General features: G+C 37.1%; 1 protein-coding gene across 1 annotated transcript in view; it reads left to right on the forward strand.

The window, feature by feature from the left end:
• The window catches only part of LMBRD2 (LMBR1 domain containing 2), a 36,058-nt gene that overhangs the window by 5,682 nt on the left and 6,905 nt on the right, over positions 1-23,471 (forward strand). Inside the window, exons 2-17 of the mRNA XM_049794970.1 lie at positions 1,736-1,965; positions 2,431-2,510; positions 7,457-7,552; positions 8,300-8,467; positions 9,341-9,551; positions 12,555-12,629; positions 12,987-13,100; positions 13,696-13,879; positions 14,681-14,862; positions 15,644-15,777; positions 15,995-16,100; positions 16,842-16,939; positions 18,723-18,826; positions 20,007-20,053; positions 21,859-21,961; positions 23,204-23,333. Of these exons, the coding sequence (XP_049650927.1) occupies positions 1,792-1,965; positions 2,431-2,510; positions 7,457-7,552; positions 8,300-8,467; positions 9,341-9,551; positions 12,555-12,629; positions 12,987-13,100; positions 13,696-13,879; positions 14,681-14,862; positions 15,644-15,777; positions 15,995-16,100; positions 16,842-16,939; positions 18,723-18,826; positions 20,007-20,053; positions 21,859-21,961; positions 23,204-23,333 (2,006 nt within the window). The 5' untranslated portion in view covers positions 1,736-1,791. The remainder of the gene's footprint in view (positions 1-1,735; positions 1,966-2,430; positions 2,511-7,456; positions 7,553-8,299; positions 8,468-9,340; positions 9,552-12,554; positions 12,630-12,986; positions 13,101-13,695; positions 13,880-14,680; positions 14,863-15,643; positions 15,778-15,994; positions 16,101-16,841; positions 16,940-18,722; positions 18,827-20,006; positions 20,054-21,858; positions 21,962-23,203; positions 23,334-23,471) is intronic.

The following is a 23,471-nucleotide window of genomic DNA, read 5'->3' on the forward strand; positions in this document are numbered from 1 at the left end:
CAGATAGCACTGCTTTAATGAAGTCGATACCTAGTATTTCTTTTCCATTCATTTCTATCATATCCATTTCTACTATACTATAAATACAAAAGACTCTGTTTTCTGAGGAAACAAGAATGGTACAATAGAATAGACAAGGACTTACTTGCTTAGAGTAAGTGATTGAGGAATAGGTTAGATATCCTGGATTCATGATTTACAAATGATCTAGCCAAAATGTAGTACAGGCAGGTAGTAAGGGGATGCTTTGACCTAACAGAAATGCTAATAATTAGATAAACACAGTAGATGAAAAGCAAAAGATAACAATGAAGTGTGTGCATCTTTGATAAGAAGCAGGAAAGTAACTTAAGCTGTTGTCAGAATATGGGATGCTCTGTGTATAACAGCCGATATGGAATAAACAGACTACTCTTACTAAATGTCAAAGTAGCAAAATGGGGGGAGACAAATCTTCAGGGAAAAATCACAGAATAATTGTCCTGTGTGTCCTCAAGGAAGTACTGGCACCACAAACTTTGGAATTTTTTAGTGGAAGTAACAGTTTTCACTACTTCATGCCCTCATCCATAACATATCTGCTTAAGCAGTATACCGAGGGGTTAGTAAAAGAAATGGTTCACTTTAACAAATTCCAAAGTGATTTAAAAGTAAATCGGGGGAAATTTTAGTAGTAGCATTTCTTCTAAATCTCTAAAGTTGCAGTAAAAAGTGAAAGCACTGAAAATAGAACAGTGGGGAAGCCATAGCAAAAACTATTACAGTTAAATCAAAGCAGCTAAAATGGTAAGGGAGAAGCAAGTCAGCCTGACCAGCGTAATAAACTTTTTTTAAAAAATGTGTGAAGTGCCTGTGGTAAAATGATGCTTATTAAAAAGGTTAGAAGCAGTTTAACTAATAATGTAACAAGTCAGTGAAATTTCCTCTAATAGATTTGTGCAGCTCACTTGCCCTTTGCATAATAGCATGCCTGTGTGAAGATGTATGCACTTTCTAGGCACTTCAGCAGTCCTGACCATAACAGAGTAACTAAACCAGAAGAATGAGCAAAGCAAAAATATATCTTGGCAAGACTAATAACGAATAAATTGAGACCTTTGTTTCTCTGAAGAAGAACAGAAGAGGAGTAGGAAAGTGAATTAGCTAGCATGTTGCCACTTACTACATGAAATTTCAAAGCTAAAAGAGGCACATCACAAGTAGACTAACATATACTTTGCTGTATTTTTATGCTCTGTGAACTCTTAGTACAGAGTTTAAGTGCATAGTTGAGGAACAGTCCATTAAAAAAGTTGCTCATTAGCTTTCCAGAAACATTTAATTTAAACATTTAACCCTTTGTCCAAATTAGTTGATTTCTTCTAAAAGGAAAAAAAAAAAGAACAGAATAGATTTTCTTTTGAAATTTGTACTGGACTTAAAAGTTGGGCTTATATCTTACTCAAGGATAGAGATTTGACTTCTGGATCTCTTGTATATCAAGAAGATGAAGAGGAGTTGGCCTGATATCTTGCTAGACATGACAAAATTGGGATGACATGATATTTTGATTTCTACACAGGACTTAAGAGCACCATGCTGAAAATCTTGTTCTTCATCTGGTCAGAGTTTTTCTCATGTGAAATAACAAAAGTCTATTAATATGTTTAAAAGTGTCTGTTCTGTTAAACAACTCCTTTCTGCGTAAATATCTTCCACAGATTTTAATGTAACTAAATGCCTTTTTGTCTTACAGTTCTGATCTGCTTTCTTAAGTGAGCTGCGCTGTGTGGCTGGAGGGAACATTCAAGAATGAGTGGTGCAGCGTTGGGCCTTGAGATAGTATTTGTCTTTTTTTTGGCCTTATTCCTACTTCATCGGTATGGAGACTTCAAGAAACAGCACAGGCTTGTGATCATAGCAACATTATTGGCTTGGTATCTCTGCTTTCTTATTGTATTTATACTGCCTCTGGATGTCAGTACGGTAAGAAATCTGCGAGATTTCTCTAAGCAGAAAGCTTAGTTGTGTAATATGTGTATAGTATTTTTTTAAAATCATAATTTCAAAGACAATATCTTAAACAGCAAATAAATTTTCCAAATAATATCTTATTAAACTAAGCACTTGTTACCTCTTCGCATGACAATGTGTTTACAATTAATTTTGCTTTTTGTTGATTTATCTCATCAGATAAGTCTATTTCAAATGTTTTAAAATTTCATCACTTGTTTATAACAATTTTTTTAATCTTTTTAGGCAATGTAAAAACACTTCCAGTTTCTTAATTACTTGTTCTGCAGTTTGGATATTGTTTTGAGGGTTTATTAATATAATTGCTCCCAAATGTAAATCTGGACTACAGGAAGTGTCTTTAAAAATAGGACTTAATATTTTTAAATAACTGTTATAACTTTTTTGGTCACTGACATAAAATTAATTGTCTTTTAGACTATTTATAATCGGTGCAAACTTGCTGCTAACTCCAGCCCTGCAGAAAGTAATGGCTCTTACGTTACTCTTGCTCCAGGGTAAGAGCTATATGTTTTCTTCATTAGACTGTTTTTAAAGAAGTATTTTATGATTTTTTAAATGATAGGAACGTACTGTGTTTTTAATTCTAATAAACAAGTGTTGTCTGTGCAATGCAACATTTGAAGATTGTAAGCATACAGGAAGGTGAGGGAAGAGGTGAGGAAAAGTGCATCTGCATCTGTTGGTAGTATAGAATCATAGAATGGTTTGTGTTGGAAGGGCCTTAAAGATCATCTAGTTCCACTCCCCCGCCGTGGGCAGGGACACCTTCCACTAGACCAGGTTGCTCAAAGCCCCATCCAGCCTGGCCTTGAACACTTCCAGGGATGGGGTATCCACAACTTTGCTGGTGTCATGGTTTAGACCCAGCCAGCCACTAGGCACCAAGCAGCTGCTTGCGCATTCCCCTACCTCGCAGTGGGATGCAGAGGAGAACTGTAAAAAAAAGTAAACTTGTGAGTTGGGGTAAGAATGATTTAATAACTAAAGTAAAATAAAATATGATACTAACAACAATGATAATTAATAATAGCAATGATAATAATTAAATAATAATTGTCATGAAAATGAATAAAATAAAAATAAATAAAACCCAAGAAAAAAAAAAGTGATGCACAATGCAGTTGCTCACCCCTGACCAAGCAGCAAACCGTCTCTCCTGGCCAACTCCTCCCAGTTTATATACTGAGCATGACAAGCGATGGTATGGAATATCCCTTTGGCTAGTTCAGGTCAGCTGTCTTGGCTATGCTCCCTCCCAGCTTCTGGTATACCTGCTCAGTTGGCAGAGCATGAGAAGCTGAAAAATCCTTAACTTAGGGTAAGTGCTACTTAGCAAAAATTAAAACATCAGTGTGTTATCGACATTATTCTCACACTAAATCCAAAACATACTGTACCAGCTACTAAGAAGAAAATTAACTTTATCCCAGCTGAAACCAGGACATCTGGGCAACCTGTTCCAGTGTCTCACCAACCTCACAGTAAAGAATTTTTTTCCTAATATCTAATCTAAATCTACCTTCTACCCTCTTCCAGTTTAAAACCGTTACCCATCGTCCTATCACTACATTCCCTGTTAAGAGTCCCTCCCCATCTTTTCTGTAGGCTCCCTTTAAGTACTGGAAGGCTGCTATAAGATCTCCCCAGAGCCTTCTCTTGTCCAGGCTGAACAACTCTCTCAGCCTGTCCTCATAGGGGAGGTGCTCCAGCCCTCTGATGATCTTTGTGGCCCTCCTCTGGACCTGCTCCAACAGGTCCATGTCCTCCTTATGTTGGGGGCCCCAGAGCTGGATGCAGTACTGCAGGTGGGGTCTCACCAGAGCAGAGCAGAGGGGCAGAATCACCTCCCTCGACCTGCTGCACAGTTCACCCTTAGTGAAGCCATGTTGGCTGTCACCAACCACCTCCTTATTTTCCATGTGCCTGGGCATAGCTTCCAGGAGGATCTCCTCCATGAGCTTGTCAGGCACAGAGGTGAGACTGACTGAGCTGTAGTTCCCTGGGTCTTCTTTTTTTCCCTTTTTAAAAATGAGGGTTATGTTTCCCCTTTTCCCAGGAACTTCCCCAGACTGCTACAACTTCTCAAATATGGATAGTGGCTTAGCCACTTCATCTGCCACTTCCCTCAGGACCCATGGATGCATCTCACCTGGCTCCATGGACTTATGCACCTTCAGGTTGCTTAGATGGCCTCAAACCAGTTCTTCATTCTCTCAGTCCCTGCCTTTGCCTTCTGTGACTTGGGCAGTGTGGCTGGAGCACTTGCTGGTGAAGACTGAGGCAAAAAAGTTGCTGAGTACCTCGGCCTTTTCCATGTCCTGGGTAACCAGGTCTCCCGTTTTCTTCTGGAGAGGGCCCACATTTCCCTAGTCTTCCTTTTATCACCAACATACCTATAGAAGTTTTTCTTACTGCCCTTGAGGTCCCTGGCCAGATTGAATTCTATCAGGGCTTTAGCTTTCCTAACCTGATCCCTGGCTGCTCAGACAATTTTTCTGTATTCCTCCTAGGCTATACCTGTCCTTGCTTCCTCTGCAGGCTTCCTTTTTGTGTTTGAGTTTGTCCAGGAGCTTCTTGTTCATCCACGCAGACCTCCTGACATTTTTGCCTGACTTCCTCTTTGTTGGGATGCATTGCTCCTGAGCTTGGAGGAGGAGGTGACCCTTGAGTATTAACTAGCTTTCTTGGGCCCCTCTTCCCTCCAGGGCTTTATCCCGTGTTATTCTACCACACAAATCTCTGAAGAGGCCAAAGTCTGCTCTCCTGAAGTCCAGGGTAGCGAGCTTGCTGTGCACCCTCCCCGCTGCCCTGAGGATCTTAAACTCCACCATTTCATGGTCACTGCTACCCTTGAGTTTCACATTCCCCACCAGCCCCTCCTTGTTGGTGAGAACAAGGTCCAGCCTAGCACCTGTCCTTGTCTCCCCTGTCACTTGGAGAAGGAAGTTGTCATCAGTGCAGTCCATGAACCTCCAGGATTGCTTGTGCCCTGCCATGTTGTCCCTCCAACAGATGTCAGGGTGGTTGAAGTCCCCCATGAGGACCAGGGCTTTTGAACGTGAGGCTGCTCCTATCTGTCTGTAGAGGGCCTCATCCTCTCAGTCTTCCTCCGTGGCTGGCTGGTAGTAGAACCCCATGATAATGTCACCCGACTCTGCTGTCCTTTTAATCCTGACCCATAGACCCATACAGTAATTACACAGTAGTTCTAACTGATTACCTAAGTATTCCTTTTTTTTTTTTAAATGTCACACTGGATTTCTTCTATTTTGTCAAAGTGGTAGAACTAAGCTTTTTGAGCAATCTTGGGTATCTGAGGAGAGGCCTCGGTGAATGCTTATATTTCCTTCACAAACTTGAATTTCGACCTGAAAACCTAGTTTTATACCTTATGAATGAAATTAGTAGGCTTGTATTATATGTAAACAGCACATCTAATTGCTCATTATAATTGCATACATACAGTAATTGGAGTTATCTGAAATGTACTGTATTCTACTAAAGTAATGATAGCCTGCTCGCTGATTTCTGGCAGGAAGGAAGGAGTCCCTAAAACATGGTGAATGTAGGCAAATGTGAGCTCTTTCCATGGCTGCTCATTGTTTAGCCTCCATTGTCTATTTCCACATCTTGTAGATGTGTGCAGTGTAGTTATCTGTAAGATTATTAGAGCATTTATGATGTCAGTTGATAAGTCCATGCAAAGTATTGCCAGTTCTGTTGCCCCAAAGGGGAGGCTATCTGGATGTTGTGAACAGTAAAATGCCAGACTTAGTGACACAGCATAATATAATACATTATATTATAATATATATAATATAATCTTTATTTAAGACCACACAGTGTATGATAATTAAACTAGTTAGGTAAATACATAATTTGAAAACTATTCAATAGCCTTTCAATTTACCTATAGTTTCAGAACATGCTGATGAATGTTATACTATAGCATATAAGTTGAGTATATCAAATAGAAATATCAACTTAAGTAGTAACTAAGCAGATACTGTGTTGGTGCAACTCACATCTTAAAACTTTGTTTGAAATCTTTAGTCACACTACCTGTCGTTCTATGGTCATTTCATAGTTTTGAAAATATTTATGTAGTGTACGTAAAAGCTCACAACTCAGGCTTAACTAGTTTGACCCTGGAAAACACCAATTATTTCTCAATAGATAATCCTATTAAATTGACTGTATTGCCCCTTGACTCACCATTGCTTCATTATCCAGATGGTGTGGGGGTGTCCTGGTTTCAGCTGGTATAGAGTTAACTGTCTTCCTAGTAGCTGGTACAGTGCTATGTTTTGAGTTCAGTATGTGAAGAATGTTGATAACACTGATGTTTTCAGTTGTTGCTCAGCATTGTTTAGACTATAGTCAAGGATTTTTCAGCTTATCATGCCCAGCCAGGGCACAGGAAGTTGGCACAGGACACAACCAAGGCACCTGACCCAAACTGGCCAACGGTGTATTCCATACCATGGGATGTCCCATCTAGTATAGGAACTGGGAAGTGGGGGCAGGGAATCGCCACTGGGGGACTAGCTGGGTGTCGGTTGGCAGGTGGTGAGCAATTGCCCTGCGCATCATTTGTACATTCCAATCCTTTTATTACTACTGTTGTCATTTTATTAGTGTTATCATTATCATTATTAGTTTCTTCTTTTCTGTTCTATTAAACCGTTCTTATCTCAACCCACGAGTTTTACTTTTTTTCCCCCGATTTTCTCCCCCATCCTGCTGGATGGGGGGGGAGTGAGTGAGCGGCTGCGTGATGCTTAGTTGCTGGCTGGGCTTAAACCACGACGGGGGGGAAAAAACAAAGTGTCTTAGTGTGGATGGGCACTTTGTCTTTTGCTCTTTTTTTACTAAAAAGGCTTTCATGGCTTTTCTGGTCTTCCAAAGTAAACACTACCTGTCAGAAAAGTATGGCTCAACAAATCAAAGTTTATATAAGCCTGACTAAATCCAGCTGGGTGACAGAAGAAACTAACACACTTTTTTTACCACTCAATGCTCTAGGTGGTGGGGATCCTAGATATTTTTTAAAAACTGTTGCACTAAGTAAAGTTGAATGGTCTCTTGTCTACAGAAATGTTTTTTCTTTGCATGAAGAAAGTACTTCATGCCCAAAAAGAAAAACTGTAGCCTTAAAATGCTTAATTGCTTCTCTTTAGTCTTTAAAGCTACTCTTTCTTTCTCTAAGAAAGTTGTCTTGTCCAGATAAGTTACTTGTGGGGAGGAGAATGATAAATATTTTTAAGTGGTGTTTCAGTTTATTTTCTTCTGAGATGGTTGGTGGTTGACTATGTACTCAAATAGTAGTGTATTACTTATGTGCTATTTTCAAAGACCTTTCTAGATAGGGGAATTTATAGAAAATGTTTTTATACTCTTGGCCCTACAACTAACAATAAGCCTCTTTACATGGTTACAGCAAGCAAAAATGTTTCAAACCATGGAGTTATATTCCTAATGGAATTATGCCAATTTTCTGGCGTGTTGTATATTGGACGTCACAGTTTTTAACATGGTAAGTAAGGCAAAAGAATATGACGGAGACTATGATACAGGTATAATTTCCAAGTGCAGCATCTTAAGAGTCATAGCATACTCTTTAACAATATATCACTATTCCAGAGGGCTATCTAATCATACATTATTCGCTAGCAGTGAAATTTCTCTAATGATATCTGTACTAAATTGGGCATACTTTTTTTTTTCAGGTGGCAGCCATTTACTCTTGGTTCACTTTTATAGTTGAAACTGAGCAATTTACACATAGAGATGTTTATGGATAGATTGTTTGAAAAAATGGGGTTTAGGCAACCAGACAATGAAATAATTCCATGAATAAGTTGGATAGTTTTTGAGTAATATTGTAAATTATTTGGTTTTATTGGAAATACTATGTAAAACTATAGCTACAGCTACAGCAAACAAATTGTCCGTGCTTTTGGGTTAGACTGATGTGTGGTTTCTTATCAAGCTATCATCAAATAATTATTTTTGTAGCTCAGTCAAGAATATCAGGGTTGGTAGTGAGTTCTCCATTTTTCATAGTAAAGCTAACTATTGTTTTTATCTGCAGCTTGTTTAAAGTTTGCAATCAGACCAGTACATCTAGAATAAAAACATATAACTAGCTAATTTGTTAAAGCGAGTCTTAGCTTAAACACCCTGTCTTAGTATCCTGCCACTGCTAAAGGTTTGGGTTTTTTGTTTGGTTGGGTTTTTTTTGTTGGCTGATGTGGTTTGGTTTTGTTTGCTTTCCTCCTAGGATTCTGCTACCTTTCATGCAGTCATATGCTAGATCAGGAGGGTTCTCCATTACTGGAAAGATTAAAACTGCATTGATTGAGAATGCAATCTATTATGGCACTTACTTGCTGATTTTTGGAGCATTTTTAATATATGTGGCTGTAAACCCAAACTTCAATTTACAATGGTAAGAATAATGTTGTAAGCACTTGCATGAATTCTTATGGAATTCTCATGGGTGATCTCTTCTGTAAATGAAATGGGTCTTTTTTAAAAAACAATTTTAGTTCATCTGAATTTTGCTAGGCAGTTGGGAAGTTTTGTTAACTTTTTTGTGGAAGGGAGTTTTTTACTATAGAAATTTGTCTTTTGGTTTTCTGCTTTTGATATGTACAGCAGAGGAATCCTCTTATATTTCCAGTGGGGTGTTTTTTTCCTCCCTGCAAATGCATTTGCAAAGTTAGTGCAGAAACTTTTTCTCAGTATTCTCTGAATAACATCTTCCAGAAGGTCTGTGTCAGTATTTACTGTGTTGTGCTCCTGTCTACTGTAGATTCTATTTAGAGGTGAGACAGTAAGTTAAAATAATTGGTCTTTATAGCATTGGTAATTGTCTTCTGTACTAGATACAGTAGTAAGCATTGTCATGTAATGCCTAGTTGCTTTCAACTTCCACTTCTGAATGGAAATTATGGGTTCTGAGGCTGTTTCTTACACTGACTGCCATTATGCTGTCTTGACCTCATTTTCAGTAAGTTTGCTAAGTTCATGTTGTTTCCTAAAGAAACATGCTCCTTTGAGAACAAACATTTTTGTCTTCTCTCCAGAGAGGGCAGAAACATGGGAGATAAAGAAAAGTAGTGGCAGCTTTAAATATAGCCAAGTAGCAGGCTGGCCCTAGGCAAGAATTAGAGATGATACCAAGTCTATTCCTGTAAACTTGAAAGCCATATTGATGCATAGATACTTCAAGGTTGCTTTCTTGCTGGTGGGGTAGGAGGATGTTGTATGTTTGTTTCTTTCTTTCTTTTTTGTTTTTGCTATTGGTTTTTTTCCTTAGGAACCAACTTCAGACTATTGGGATAGCCGCTGCAAACACATGGGGTCTCTTTCTTCTTGTGTTACTTTTGGGTTATGGTTTGGTGGAAATACCCCGTTCTCACTGGAATGGGGCCAAGAGGGGTTATCTACTTATGAAGACCTATTTCAAAGCTGCCAAACTGATGACTGAAAAAGCAGATGCAGAGGAGAATTTAGAGGATATTATGGAGGTAAGTAACTAGCTTTCGCAGTGAAGTAAATGAAGACTGCTGTTAAATATCTCCGAATTTCCTGGTGTTTTGCACTGGTGGCAAGAAAACATAAGTAGCGTGAACATATCAGTAAATTAAAAAAAAACATCACAGTGTGCCGCTTGATGACACTCGATCCTGTATAAGAATCAAAATAGTCCCTGATGTCAACAACTGGGCAACTTGATAACCATTATTTGTTGGTTTTTTCTTTTATTGACGTTTTTGGAGTAATATTGGTCACTAATGAATACCATTCCAGAGTGAATTTGAAGATACAGTGTACAAATGTTTCCCTGCTGTTCATGCGAATTCTGTATGTCTGCTTTTATGCTCTGCTCCCAATATATTTCTGAAATCTTGAGAAGAGTTTCCAAGTTGGATTTGTGGGACCACGCTATGTGCCTTTTGAGAAGAGAATATCTAGATTCTTGGTTTTTTTCAGAGTTTCTTTTGAGACTGTATATGTTGTTATTTGTGAGTGAGCAGTAGGCTCTAATGTAGTTCAAGAATAGAATGGAAGTGCAACCCACTGAAGAGCTATTCCCTGCTCTACTACTCTGATACCATGGCTTGAAAATAATACTTCTGAAGAGTTGTAGGGTAGGTTGGTAACTTCTTCTGTAATATGTCAACACAAAATAATAGTAGAATCTTCATTCTTAAGTAATAGCATTTTGAACAAATTGCCAAAAACATCTAAGTGGGATGTAACTACAAAACTTACTAGAAAATGAGCAACAAAAACTTCATTTACTAGGATAGCACTTAGAATAGAACAGAATGAAATAGAATATTTCAGTTGGAAGGAACCTACAAAGATCATCTAGTCAAACTGCCTGACCAATTCAGGGCTGACCAAAAGTGAAAGCAAATTAAGACCATTGTCCAAATGCCTGAAGAAGGCGGTGCTGATCTCTTCTCCCTGGTATACACTGATAGGATACATGGGAATGGTTCAAAGCTGTGCCAGGAGAGGTTTAGAGTGGACATTAGGAAGCATTTCTTTACCAAGAAGGTGGTCACGCATTTTAACAGACTTCCTAGAGAGGTGTTTGATGCCCCAAGCCTGTCAGTGTTTAAGAGGCATTTGGACAATACCCTTAACAACATGCTTTAACTTTTGATCAGCCCTGAAGTGGTCAGGCAGTTGGACTAGATGATTGTTGTAGGTCCCTTCTAATTGAAAATATTCTCTTCTGTTCTATTCTATGCTGTTCTCTTAAACACAGCATACCTTGTGCCTCAAGGAATGTTCTTCCATGGTTTAAAAGCCCAAAGTTTTGGTGGAGGTGCCAGTTCAGGAGCCAGGTGTTGATATTGTGGGCTCACCTGTTTCTTCCAAAGTCTACCCCAATCACTGAGCTGGTTGAGAAAAACACTACCTGTGCTCCTGAATTTTTTAGCATTCTTCCCAGGGCTCTGATATTAATCAACCTTAGACTTTTTATTGTGACATCATTAGTACCCATGTGAAAGAGCAGGAATGGATAGTAGTCTGAAGGTTATACTATGCCCTTCAGTTTTGTGGTGTTGTCCCTAATCTGGGCCCCGGCAAGGCAGCAAACTTCCCTGAAAAGAGGGTCTTGTAGTAGGTTGTCCTTTAAGTCAGGTAGGGTGACTGACAGATTCTGAGGTTATGCCATACACAGCATAAAATACATTGTTAACATGTGATAAAACCTTTTTTAAGGTTTGTCACTTTTTTTTCCACTCTTTCTTCTCTCAGTCTAGAAACAATTGCACTGTACTGTAGAAATCTTGGCCAGTATTTTATTTTCAGCCTTCACAGGACCACTGAAGTGTGTGAAAATATTTAAAAATTCTTAATGCCAGTGCTGACTCTTGAGAACTTGACTGTAAATGTTATGAATTGGTGCTGTGTTGAATAAATCACAAAATTTTAGCTCTCAACCAGTTCAGTTTAGGCTTTTGTTTTCTTCCTTTATCAGAGATTCTGAAAACACAAGAAACTGTAGTACTGGAGGATACTTCCATTTTTTTTTTCTTTTTTATTTTCCAGTCCAGTGCTCTACTTGACAGGGCTGAATATGTTAGGGTTGACCCTTACAGACTTTCTTGCAGGACTTTGTTGGTTTGCTTTTCATAATCCCACTACATAACGAAAAATTCTTTGCCACAGACTAATCAGATCTCTTGTGATCATTCCCTCGGTAGATTCAGAGGGAATCCAGAATTATTGACAGTCACCTGCTAGAAGGACTGCCTATATCCATTTAACCTCCCTTGTCACACTAAACAAAGGCAATTCTGTCTGCTAAATCATCCTATTTGACAAGGTTTCTAAGCCTTTACAATTATTTCTGTCCTCCAAACTCTAGAACTTACCTCTGGGGTTTTTTTGACGTGCTGTTTGCAACAACAACAGCTAACATCAAAGGGTTATCTCTGGATTGCCACTATGATGAAGAATAAAATCTGGTTCTCACTAAGCCTGATAAACTGCTAGAGCCAGTTTGGACTCAACTTACCTAGCTGTTAGGTACCATCTTTTCATTACTGATAAATGCCAAATGGTCTTGGAAGTGAGCTATGTGGAGATAAATGTGAGGAAGATATAAAATGAAGTAGTGTAAAATTACATTCATCAAGCTGCTTAAAGTAATAAATGTGAAACTAAACCAGGTAAGATAGAAAGTTAGTCTCTTTACTTACAACTAAAACAAGGAAGTATTTTCCATTTCAACATTCATGCATAGAAACCAATCCTCCACAAATTCACAGAGTAATGTTTGCACACTGACATTGTTATTTTTGAAAAAACATATATTCTTTATAAATACTCCTTCAATTATCTTTCATTAGATGTCTAGGAAACTGTGGCTTTTGGGAAGGGCTATTGTTTTTAAACTCTGATGGTTATCGTTTCCATTGGGAGGGCTGGAACTCTTTATCTGACCCTGTAAGATTTTTAATCTGTTTAACATAATGTAATAACTCTGTATTTTTTTTCCTCAACAGGAGGTCCGTAAAGTAAGTGAGAGTATCAAGTATAACCACCCTCTGAGAAAATGTGTTGATACAATACTGAAAAAGGTAACACATAGCTCATCTTCAGCGATGATTGTTCAGTTGGGAGGGAGTGGTTCCTGCACCTACTGAGTACTTGTACATTACTTTCTTTTCCCCTTAACATAAAATCTCTAATTGGCATCTTGTGAGTTTCTGACCAGACTTTGACTTGAAATTCTTTGTGGAATGTTTTCTTATGATGTATGCAATTATCTGCCATATTTTGAAATATGTAGTATTTTAGAAACAGAAAAAAATCTATGCTTACAGTGAGCTTTTGAGTTGCAGGAGATGCCCCAAACATTTACAAATCATTAACAAAAAGCAAAAGAGCACTTGCTACTCCTTCACCTGCCAGTCAATTTTCCCTTTTCCCTCCAGTGTCCTACTGAGTACCAGGAAAGAATGGGTAGGAACATGGATGATTATGAAGATTTTGATGAAAGGCAGAACAGTTATCCAAGTGAAAAAAGTTTGGTCAAACTTCACAAACAGGTATATTAATGAATGAAAGAATGCCTATCTTATGCTAATTTAATGAGTATAAATGCTAATCAAATAAAGATTTTCAAGGCACTTTACCTGAATTGCTGAGTATAGTGGGTTTTGGGATTGCTACTTAACAGAAACTTTTCTCAGTGAAAGAGAACATAGACATTTAATATCCTAAGTGAAGTCCAGATCAAATTTCTGGATGTGTAAATAGTGTTCTTGTTGCGTTATATCTTGACAGTGTTTTAACTGTCTGTGAGTAAGCCTTGTAATGATTGATTGACAGTGCATTCTAAGTAAGAAATTTTAGTAAAAGCTTGGTATTCACTAAGATGCAAAAATAAAGTGATACGTTGGAAAAAGTAGGCTGTTATTGCTACAGATAAATTGTGACGAAAGAACTGCAAAACTCAGGAGGTATATATGTAGTCCTCTTATGATTTATGTATTTAGAGAATTAACTGCCTGCTTCTGTAAGTATACAGAATTAATCTTTGCAATTCTGTAATGTAGACATTTTTAAGGGATTTTGCAAGGCTTTTCTCTCATTTCTTGAACCAAGTATGTTGTAACCATAATTTCTTGGCATTTATGGTAGGTAATCTATTCAGTACAGAGACATCGTCGTACACAGGTCCAGTGGCAAATTCTTTTAGAACAAGCATTTTACCTAGAAGATGTGGCAAAAAATGAAACCAGTGCAACTCGACAGTTTGTTCATACCTTTCATTCCCAGGAACCAGAGAATAAAATTATTCAGTATTTCTACACACCAACTGTTGGTAAGTGCTGTCATGCAGGTTTTGAATACGTAAAGGATTAACTGGTACCATTTTGTGAGAAGAACTGATTGTTTTATGTAAAATGTTCAGTTACAGTAGAGGGAAGCAAATGTGCATCTTAACACATTTATGTAATGGAATAGCCATCAGATATTGATTTATGCTCTTGACCATAAGCTTAAATTTTTTTACAAATGTAATTGCAGTTACATGTTGTAATAGCAATAGCAAACTTTGAAGCCTTAGAAGAAGAAAGCAAAATAGCAACTTTAAATTATTGGATCATGGCTACCTTCTACATTTGTGGGATATTATTGAGTTGGCACTGCTCTTCCAGTAAAGCAAAGAGGAAAGGACTCTTTGTCATGTACCAAACATGCGGCTGCTTGTGCATCTTTTCAGAAAGTGTCTTCTCCTAATCATGTTTTAACTTCTGATTTGTTGTGCACTAGCAGTGAGTTATTTTCAGGGTAGGACAATATAATTTTACAGCCTAAGCTTTGCATCATCACTCATAGTATCTGGGCCAAAAGTGAGGAGTTCTATTCTACAACCTCCACACCCCCCACTCCATTTGCAAAACTTGCATCCCATATTGAACATATGATTCCTTAGGGCTGTGCCAGATCTCTTGGCATTGGAAAAGCCCTGAAATTAAGTGTGTAACCCCACAGATTCCAGGCTTGATTTTAAGGGCATGCATGCAAGAAGTTCGTAACAGTTTTTCTGAAGGAGTTGCATTTCTGATTGTGTAATTTTCATTAACCCATTCCGAATATGTGTGTGTTTGTTTTTTTCCAGAGTGGTACTGGGAATGTCTTCTACGACCATGGTTTTACAGGGTGCTTGCAGTTGTTCTGGCCACGTTCTCTGTAATTGTTGTGTGGTCAGAGTGCACATTTTTCAGCACACAACCAGTTTTATCACTCTTTGCAGTTTTCATACAGCTGGCAGAAAAGACATACAATTATATATACATAGAGGTAAGTTTGGCATAATCAGTCAACAAAAATCTTTTCAGATAGATTGTTATTACAACAATAGTAGACCAGACTGATATAAAAAGAAGTCTCTAAATCTGTCAGCTTTCAGATGGTATCTAAAATATATAATACCGAACTTTGTTTCTGTGGATGGAGTCTGCCTTTTGCCACTTTTTACAGCTGTCCAATATGGAGTGAAGGTGTGACCCAGTTGAGCTGAATATCATGTGTAGAGTATTTGTGAAACATTAGCTTGGAGCTTAGGTGTTTAGACTGTGTCCGATCAGCCATGTGTCTGACCTCTCTTCCCTAAATAGGAATTTGCTGCTGACCAGAAATCCAGTCACAGATTTAGCTAACATATGCATGCACTAATTTATCAGTAGAGGAACTGAGCTGAAAAATTCCAGTATACTAACAAAATAGATTAAACTGAAAACACTTGTTTTTATCACTTTTTGTGGGAAGAAATGTCAAATCAGCCATAGCAATTATTGAGGCAATTACAGCAATTTCATTTACATAACAAAAAGTAGAATAAATGTTCCTAGGGTCAGTTGTGTTAGCTTATATGAAGTGCAGAATGTTACAAGTATCATTCTCAATTTAAATTAGTAAAAAAACCTCCTGAAACTCTTCTCAGAGCTGGTGTTATTGTCACATCTCAGAATGAAAAATAAGGCTGCAATCAACCTTTTGCATACACAGACTATGTGCTGAATGCATTAAAACCTTTAGCAGAGTTCTACTTTCAAACAACTTTCTTCCCCCTCCCCTCCAGATGGCGTGTTTTCTTACCATCTTTTTCCTAAGTATCTGTGTCTACTCTACTGTCTTCAGGATCCGTGTATTTAACTATTACTACTTAGCTTCACATCATCAGACAGATGCGTACAGTCTTCTTTTCAGTGGCATGTGAGTATGTAACATATATTTTGTATTATGCAGATTTTCTGTCAAATAATTGAAAATGTCCATGAACCTTTCATTTATATCCTTTCATTTATAATCATATGGGTATAAATCCTAACAAGCTGTACATCATTATTCTGTGATATATCCTGTTTTGATTTCTTAAAATTTTTAGTGCAAGAAATTGTTTTAAATGCTGTTGCTTCTTGCATTTGTGCAGGTTATTTTGCCGTCTTACTCCACCATTATGCTTGAACTTTTTGGGCTTGACCCATATGGATGCAACGATCTCTCACAAAAACACTCAGCCAACTGCTTATACATCTGTAAGTACAGAAAATGTGGGTTTGAGCCTTCTATATGGCTTGGACAATAGGCAAAATATTTTTAAATACTTCTTCTAGTAAGATTAAGATATTCAAATCTTTTCACTAGTATTAAACAGGTAGAAATACTTGCTTACACACCAGGAGTTTGGTAAGTATTGCTAGGAGTCATCAGTAGCTCAGTTTTTCTCTTTTGGTCTCTTTATTCTAAGTAAAGTATTATGCTGAAGAGTTCAGGCTGTTCTTCACTTCCTAATAGGTTTAGCCTCCACTGGCTTGTCCCATACAGTGTATGGGACATCTTTATAGATTGGGAGCAAACCTAACGTGCCACTGAGAACCACTGAGTAAGTTTGGTTGTACTGAACAACCAGTTTCTGTAGGACAGCAAGTTACAAGTCACATCTTTGTTGTTAGCAAGTAGATTGTTAGTGTTGTCCAGACACTCCTTTCACAGCAGATGAAGAGATCCACCAGATTTGAACTGGTTCTGGATTAGGTGAGACAACAAGATCTGGCATCTTCGAAACATCAAAACTGGATGCACTGTTAGAGGTGGCCTTTGTATCTGGTTATTGTGGTTCAACTGTCTGAATCAGATCTGTGATGATAATACTTACCGATGTTTCAGTAATTATTCAGTAAAGTATTGTATGTTTGTGTGAAGACAGTCTGATGGCACAATCTATATGGATATATGTAGAATATATAGAGCTTGTTCTCGTGGATTTTTTTTTGCAGATAATGGGATCCATGAGAGTGCTGTCCTTCATTGCAGATGGATTCTATATATATTACCCAATGCTTGTTGTCATTCTCTGTATTGCCACATACTTTAGGTAAGTGATTTGTGAGACAGATCCTCCATGTTTCTTTACACTAATAATACTAGTTTCAGCAATCAGGAAGAGATTCATTTCTCCTTTTCCAGGAGTTGAGTTGTGACATATTAATAAAAATGCCAAAACTGAAACAGTAAATTGCTGTTTATCTATGTGAAATGTGTACATCTTAAGATTGTTGACTGTAGTAACTCATAACTGAGTTGTGGGTTTTTTTCACCATTAAAGTTCATTCCTAGAATTTGAGGTCTGATCTGTTCAAACTTTGGAGCCCACAAACATTTAGATTCTGCTTTTGAGTTTAAAATTACCATGAGGAAGCTATGTTTTTAGCAAGGTTTTCTAATAAACTAAGAAGCATTAGCAGAAAGTTTAGGTAATGAACTTTCTAACAGGCTCATAACAAATTTCTGATCCATTACCAGACTTCAGTTTGAAAGCATAGTGGTTTAAATCATTCAATCTTGTTTCCCTAAGCCACAGTTTGTTGGAGGCTGGAAGGGTAATTGCAGAAAATAGTTACATGCTTGCTTTATCCTTATATTTCAAAATGTCTGCTTTTGACCACTGTAAGAGATGAGATACTTTTGGTCTGACCTCGGCTGGCTACACTGATGTTCACTTCTTCAGTTTTGCATTACCATTCAGTCGGAATCAATGTATATGTTTTGAGTCATGTATAATGTAGATAAATGCCTTGAATGTACACTAATACCCTATGTGCATCCATAGATAGTAAGACAACAAGGATCCAGTCTTAGGTTTTCCCTGCTTACCTGTAGGTCAGGTCACAAAAGTGGTGGTGGAGGCAAAAAACCCAACTAAACAGGAAAGCCAATGACAAAAAAATAGTTTGTGTGACTTCCTGTCCATGATGATCCTGGGTCTTGAATGCCACAGTAAAGAGGAAGAAAAGAAACTAAAGGAAAGGAAGTTGCTTTGCATGAACTTTAATGCCCTCTAATAATTCAGCTACATGCAAAACAGAATGTTTAATTAAAATCTATCAAGGAAAGCTGTCTCCCTTCTTTAATCCAGCAGTCTTAAAGTTCAGATAGTATGGAAACAAAACTTCTCAGCGTGAATATACAATGAAGCGAACTTTGAACATGATATTGATGCTCCAGTTTGGAGAGAGGAAAACAATAACAAAAACCAGCAGTTGTGTTCTCTGGTGTGAAGTTGAAAAGGTGAAAGTGGTTTCATGCTGTCTACTTCCAAGACTAGTTTAAAAAAGGTAGAGCAAGCTTACTATCTGACTGCTGCCAAATGGGTATCCAAAATGGCAGCCAGCAGCCCTACAGCTTAAAAGCATGCCACGCATTTTTCCTAAGTGAAACCTGAGATGAAGGCGGCTTTCCTATGTTACTACTGTTTTGAAAACACAGAAATCATAATAGGCAGAATTTTTATAGTAATTGTCTTCTGGCAAAGAAGAATCAATGAAATATCATAGGTATACATTCTGTTATATCTGAGAACATTTCAAGCATTTATCTTAAATCATTTGCACTTCTCTCTATATACTATAAACAGTTTTATCTCGCTATTTGACTAAGATTATCCTATCACTTTCACTTGGATTTAGGACCTTGTCACTGTTCTGAATTTTCTGCTTTCTCACGTAGTATAAAAATCTGTCTTTTCTTCTATATTGCTTTTTTTACTTGAATTGTCCATAAATTTCTGAGTAATTTGTTTTACACTTTAGATTGTAATATATCTAAATAATTCATTGTAAATTAGCAAAGGGAATTGCTTCTCCTTCTGCTTTTACCAGTTTAGGAACTCGTTGTTTGAATCTTTTGGGATTCCAGCAGTTCATGGGTGATAGCGAAATGACTTCTGATTTGATTGATGAAGGAAAAGAGCTAATCAGAAGAGGTAAGTTACATCCTCTATCCTAGTCTTACTACTAAATATAATATGTTGTTGCATTAAACTTGTCTGAAATGTTGCAAAAAAAAACCCCAAACATTAGCTTGTCAATATTTTGAGAACTGTACTGAGGCAGTCTGCTGCACAAAATGTAATAGACTTAAAGCATTGTGGTTGCTATATAAACAATGCTGGACTTCACTGATGTCTTAAGTATTGGTTTTACTCATCTAGGATCTGAATTTTAGATATTTCTAAATATTTTACAGTTCATTTAAGTGGTACTCTTCTGGAGTCATTACTGATGTAATAATACCTGAGCAGGTGCTTGTATAATCTGTCATAAAGGATAGTTAGGACTTAACTTGTCTTTATCATATTAACTCATTTTAATCTTTCTTTGTGTATATGTGTTGATTGAGCTGCCCAAACTCTCTCATGTCCTTTAGGATTTTTTGCTGTTTCAACTAACTGTTTTATCACAGAAGGCATGTTGTTACTTAGAGCTGTAATTATCTGCTGGTTTGGAGTGCTTTTTAATTTTTTTTATGTTAAGTTTTATTGAAAGTATTTCTTGACAGTTGTTAAAAGCTGTTGCAGTTCTTGAGTAAATGGTTAGAAATTAAAATCTCTGGTTACGATGTTGTATTATGGAATACTTTTACTCTCCTTTCATAGTTTATGAAAAACAAAACCTAGATTTACTTAGAGTAGTAGTATTTCTTTTTTGGGGCAAACAGGAATGTCTCTCATTCCCTTAAACAAGAGGTTACTATTTCTTTGGTACTGTGATTTTACACTTCCAGCTTAATAGCAGATATGGGCACAAAGTATTTGCATCATACTTCAGGCCTTACAGAACTTCGGCAAGATTTTGGTTCAGTAATGCTCAAGTTTCTTAACTTCATACTTTTTCCAACTATTTCTAAGACGTATTTTCGCTTTGCCAGCTGGTATCCAAATGTTATGCCTTGATGCAAGATACAATCATGATTAATTCATTTTAATGGGAAATTCCATAATGATAGATAGGCAGCTTTGCCTTTTGTTTTTCTTTAATTTTATGAACCATCTATTTCAATAAGAATCTGTGCTAGTTAACTTCAGATTTTCACTGCTTGTTTCAAAAAATATTGGTAATTATTTTTCTTGTATGGAGCTCAGACAATTTTGTTTTTATTTCTAGAGAAAAGAAAACGACAAAGGCAGGAAGAAGGTGAAAACAGAAGAAGGGTATGAGACAATTTTAGCTAACAATATCTGATAGGCTTTGCCATTGCTATTTAATTAAGTATGATCTATTTCACAAAAAAGTCAGTCCCCAATAATTGATGGAATCAGTTTAATCTTGCAGAATAGTCTTGGCTGGGGGTAAAAAATTAATTTACATTTTAATTTTAAAGGCTAAGAGAGTGATTGTGGTCACACTACTTGGACACTTTTTTTACTCAGTGTGCTGTGAGAACAGTGTATGCCAATTGGTGTAACAAGCATTAAAAAGGGTCCTGATTCCTAGGATGCAGAATAATCTGAAATGGTTTATTATCAGTCTCTTATGTTGATACTGCTCTGCTTGAAATAATTGAAGTTGCAGGGTCATAATTTTCACTGGAATGGAGACTGTATGTTCTTCCCAAACTTACCTATTGCTTTATGTGCTCATTGGAAAGTAATTGGCACAGATTTTTAATTTTTTTTTCCTTTTTTTTTCAGAGGTGGGAATTACATTTAAGACAGAATTAACAGTGTTACCACTGAGTAACAAACAGAATGTTTGATTCACATTGTACTTTGAGTGCATACTGAATAGAAAGATTTGTGAAGGCAGTCAATCTGAATAAAAAATAATGCAGGCGGCTTCATTTTAAGCAGTTTCAGTTAACTATAGTTTCAGTTTTTCATTAATTCATAACATTTGGAATATAGTATAGAATGTCACAATCAAAGAGATAAATCAAAAGGATGCATGCAAAAAATGAACTGACTGAAGGAAGGGAAAAATATTATCTGCAGAAAGGGGAGATAATACTGGGACTAAAGCCTCTTGACATTTCAAGCTCAGGGATACTTTAATTCTGGATGACAGCTAATACTGCATAGACCTCTCTTCTGATCCTCTGCCCCCCATCTCATAATTTTCAAATTTGAACTTGTTGTGAAACAAAATAGTAGCAAATGCATGATGCATTTAGTATACATCGAAATGATCTGACATGAAGCAACAATTTTAGTTCAATAACAAACTCAGTTTCTGATGTTACATGGTTTTGAGTTTGCATTAAATACTGTAGCACACGCATTCTTGAAACTTTTGGGGCCTTTGAGAGTGGTATCTCTTACTGGATCATGATTAAATGTTTGATCCTTCTGCAGCTTAGAACTGTAACATATGGCATAAATTAGCACAGTAACTTTGAGTATACCAGTTCCTACCAGTCCATAATCTGGGAATCTGAAACATATTAAAGTGGAGCAATTGGAAAAGTTTCTATTGAGACATTAAGTTCTCTCCTAATAAAAGCATGAGACATTTTCTTCTTTAATATTGCATTATACTTCATGCTGAAATGTTTACATACTAAAACATGATGGAATGGAAACACAACAGAACAGCAAGTTTAGTAAACATGGCCTGTCCAAATGTTTTTTTGTGCTATCTGCATCTGGCTGTTTTTCCGTTCTACCACTAGATGGAAGTAGAAATCAAAAAAAGCAACGTTCCCACCATAACATAGAGCAGTTGTGTGAACTTTGAGTGCAGATTTAATATGTAGTTTGTTTTCTGCAGTTCTTTTTTCTGAAGAACAGTTATGGTGACCGGTTTAGTGAAGGAACATATCTTGAGTTTAAAACAAAACAAAACTTTTTCCTGTATCAAGATACTGAACAGGAACATATTCAAAGTATTACTTTCATAGTCTGATGTGATTGACCAATTAGCTCTAAATTGTGGATCTGGAGTATTTTTGATCCTACATATGCTTTTGTTGTGCTGCTCTTTTCTCACAGCTTATGTTTCCTTTTTTGTCTTTTTCCAGGAATGGAAGGAACGGTACGGAAATAGAGACGATTCTGCTAGGAACAGAGTTGCCCACACAGACCAAAAAGAATCCAGCTTCTCAGAGACAAATACCAATAGACGTAAGCTTTGTGGGTTTTGGGGGGAGTTTGTTTTGTTTTGGCTTGGTTTTTTAAATACGTTTTCTGCACAACACTGGCTGTGTGAGTAGCTCCTTTTTGTCATAGATGGTGTGCTGATATATTCCCTTCTGTGGCACAGTGCCATCTTGCCCATTAAAGACACCTGAAAAGAGTCTTGTGTTTCTTCCCATCTTCAACCTTCGACCTAGTTGAGGTAGGAGATTCTGGCTAGTCTCAATTACTTGTTTTTCTTGTAGGACATATAATGATTGCAATTAGAGCAGCAGTTGTCAATAAAGAGACTGTATTTAGGATATGTCTTGAAGTTGGGAGTTTTAATTCTTAAAATTTACCACTTCTAGTTGCAAATGAACTCTCAGGCTAGAAAAACAGAATAATCAGATAGATGACCCACAAATGTAAAGCCAATAACATATCACATGGGTGTATACATGTTCATTTAATAATGTCTATTAGCAAAAAAACTTTTTTGTGGATGCTCTAAACTTCCAAAAAGCTTATTTGTCACAGTGCTAATGTTCTTTATGTATTTTAAGAGCTCTGGTAAGCTAACAACAACTAAGAAATGAAACTGAAAAAAGGAAGGAAAAAGGGGCAGGAGGAGGGAAGATTTGAACACGCTTTTGGGACAACTCTGGTAGATTTCCCCCTCCTCTTTACGAGGCTGGAAACCCAGATTTTCTTTGGTAGACTAATTGAAACAATATGAAATAATATTTTAATGTTAACCGTATGAATATGTAGCATTCCAACACCAAAACAAGCTGTAGGTACTGGCCTAGTGAAGGTGGCAGAGCGAACTGCAAAACAACTATATCTCATTAATTCTTGAGATTGCCTCTTTAAAAACAAACCAAACCAAACAAAAAAACCCTCCAGCTAGCTTAGTTAAAGTGGGAAGTTGGGAAGGTGAATGAATGGTTGATTGATTGAAAAGTAAAGTTTACATATAACCTCCCATTTTCTTTGATTCTTTGCAAAATAGATCTCATCCTACATGAGGGGCAAAAGAAAAGTTGTAGTTACATTGCTATGGAGATACAAAAATGAAATACTACAAATTTGAGCATGTAGCCAGATTTGCTTTAATATTGAATCTACTCTAAATCATCACACGTATACTTTGGATGAGATAGCAGGGTCTTTTAAGCTTGATGTCTCCACACACTCTATGGTGTTCATAAAGCAAATGAGTGTCTTTCCTTCCTTTTACCTATTCAGCACTATCAAAATACACCCGGTCAAATGGTAGGACTGAAAGAGATAGAATAGAACTCCTCCAGGATGCAGAACCTTTGGATTTTAATGCAGACTCAATTAATGATGACCCTCTTGAATTGGACTCAGGAAGGTGAGGAATCTTCTGTGTTATTTACAATTAAAAGATACTAATGTCTTCTGTCTTCTGACCTATGACAGCTATATCAGATGGCTTTATAATAATAGTTTTCTTAAAAATATCTATCATCTCACTTAGCTCTTTTCATTT

This window comes from Accipiter gentilis, chromosome Z (genome assembly GCF_929443795.1).
Source record: "Accipiter gentilis chromosome Z, bAccGen1.1, whole genome shotgun sequence".
Taxonomy (NCBI): Eukaryota; Metazoa; Chordata; class Aves; order Accipitriformes; family Accipitridae; genus Astur; species Astur gentilis.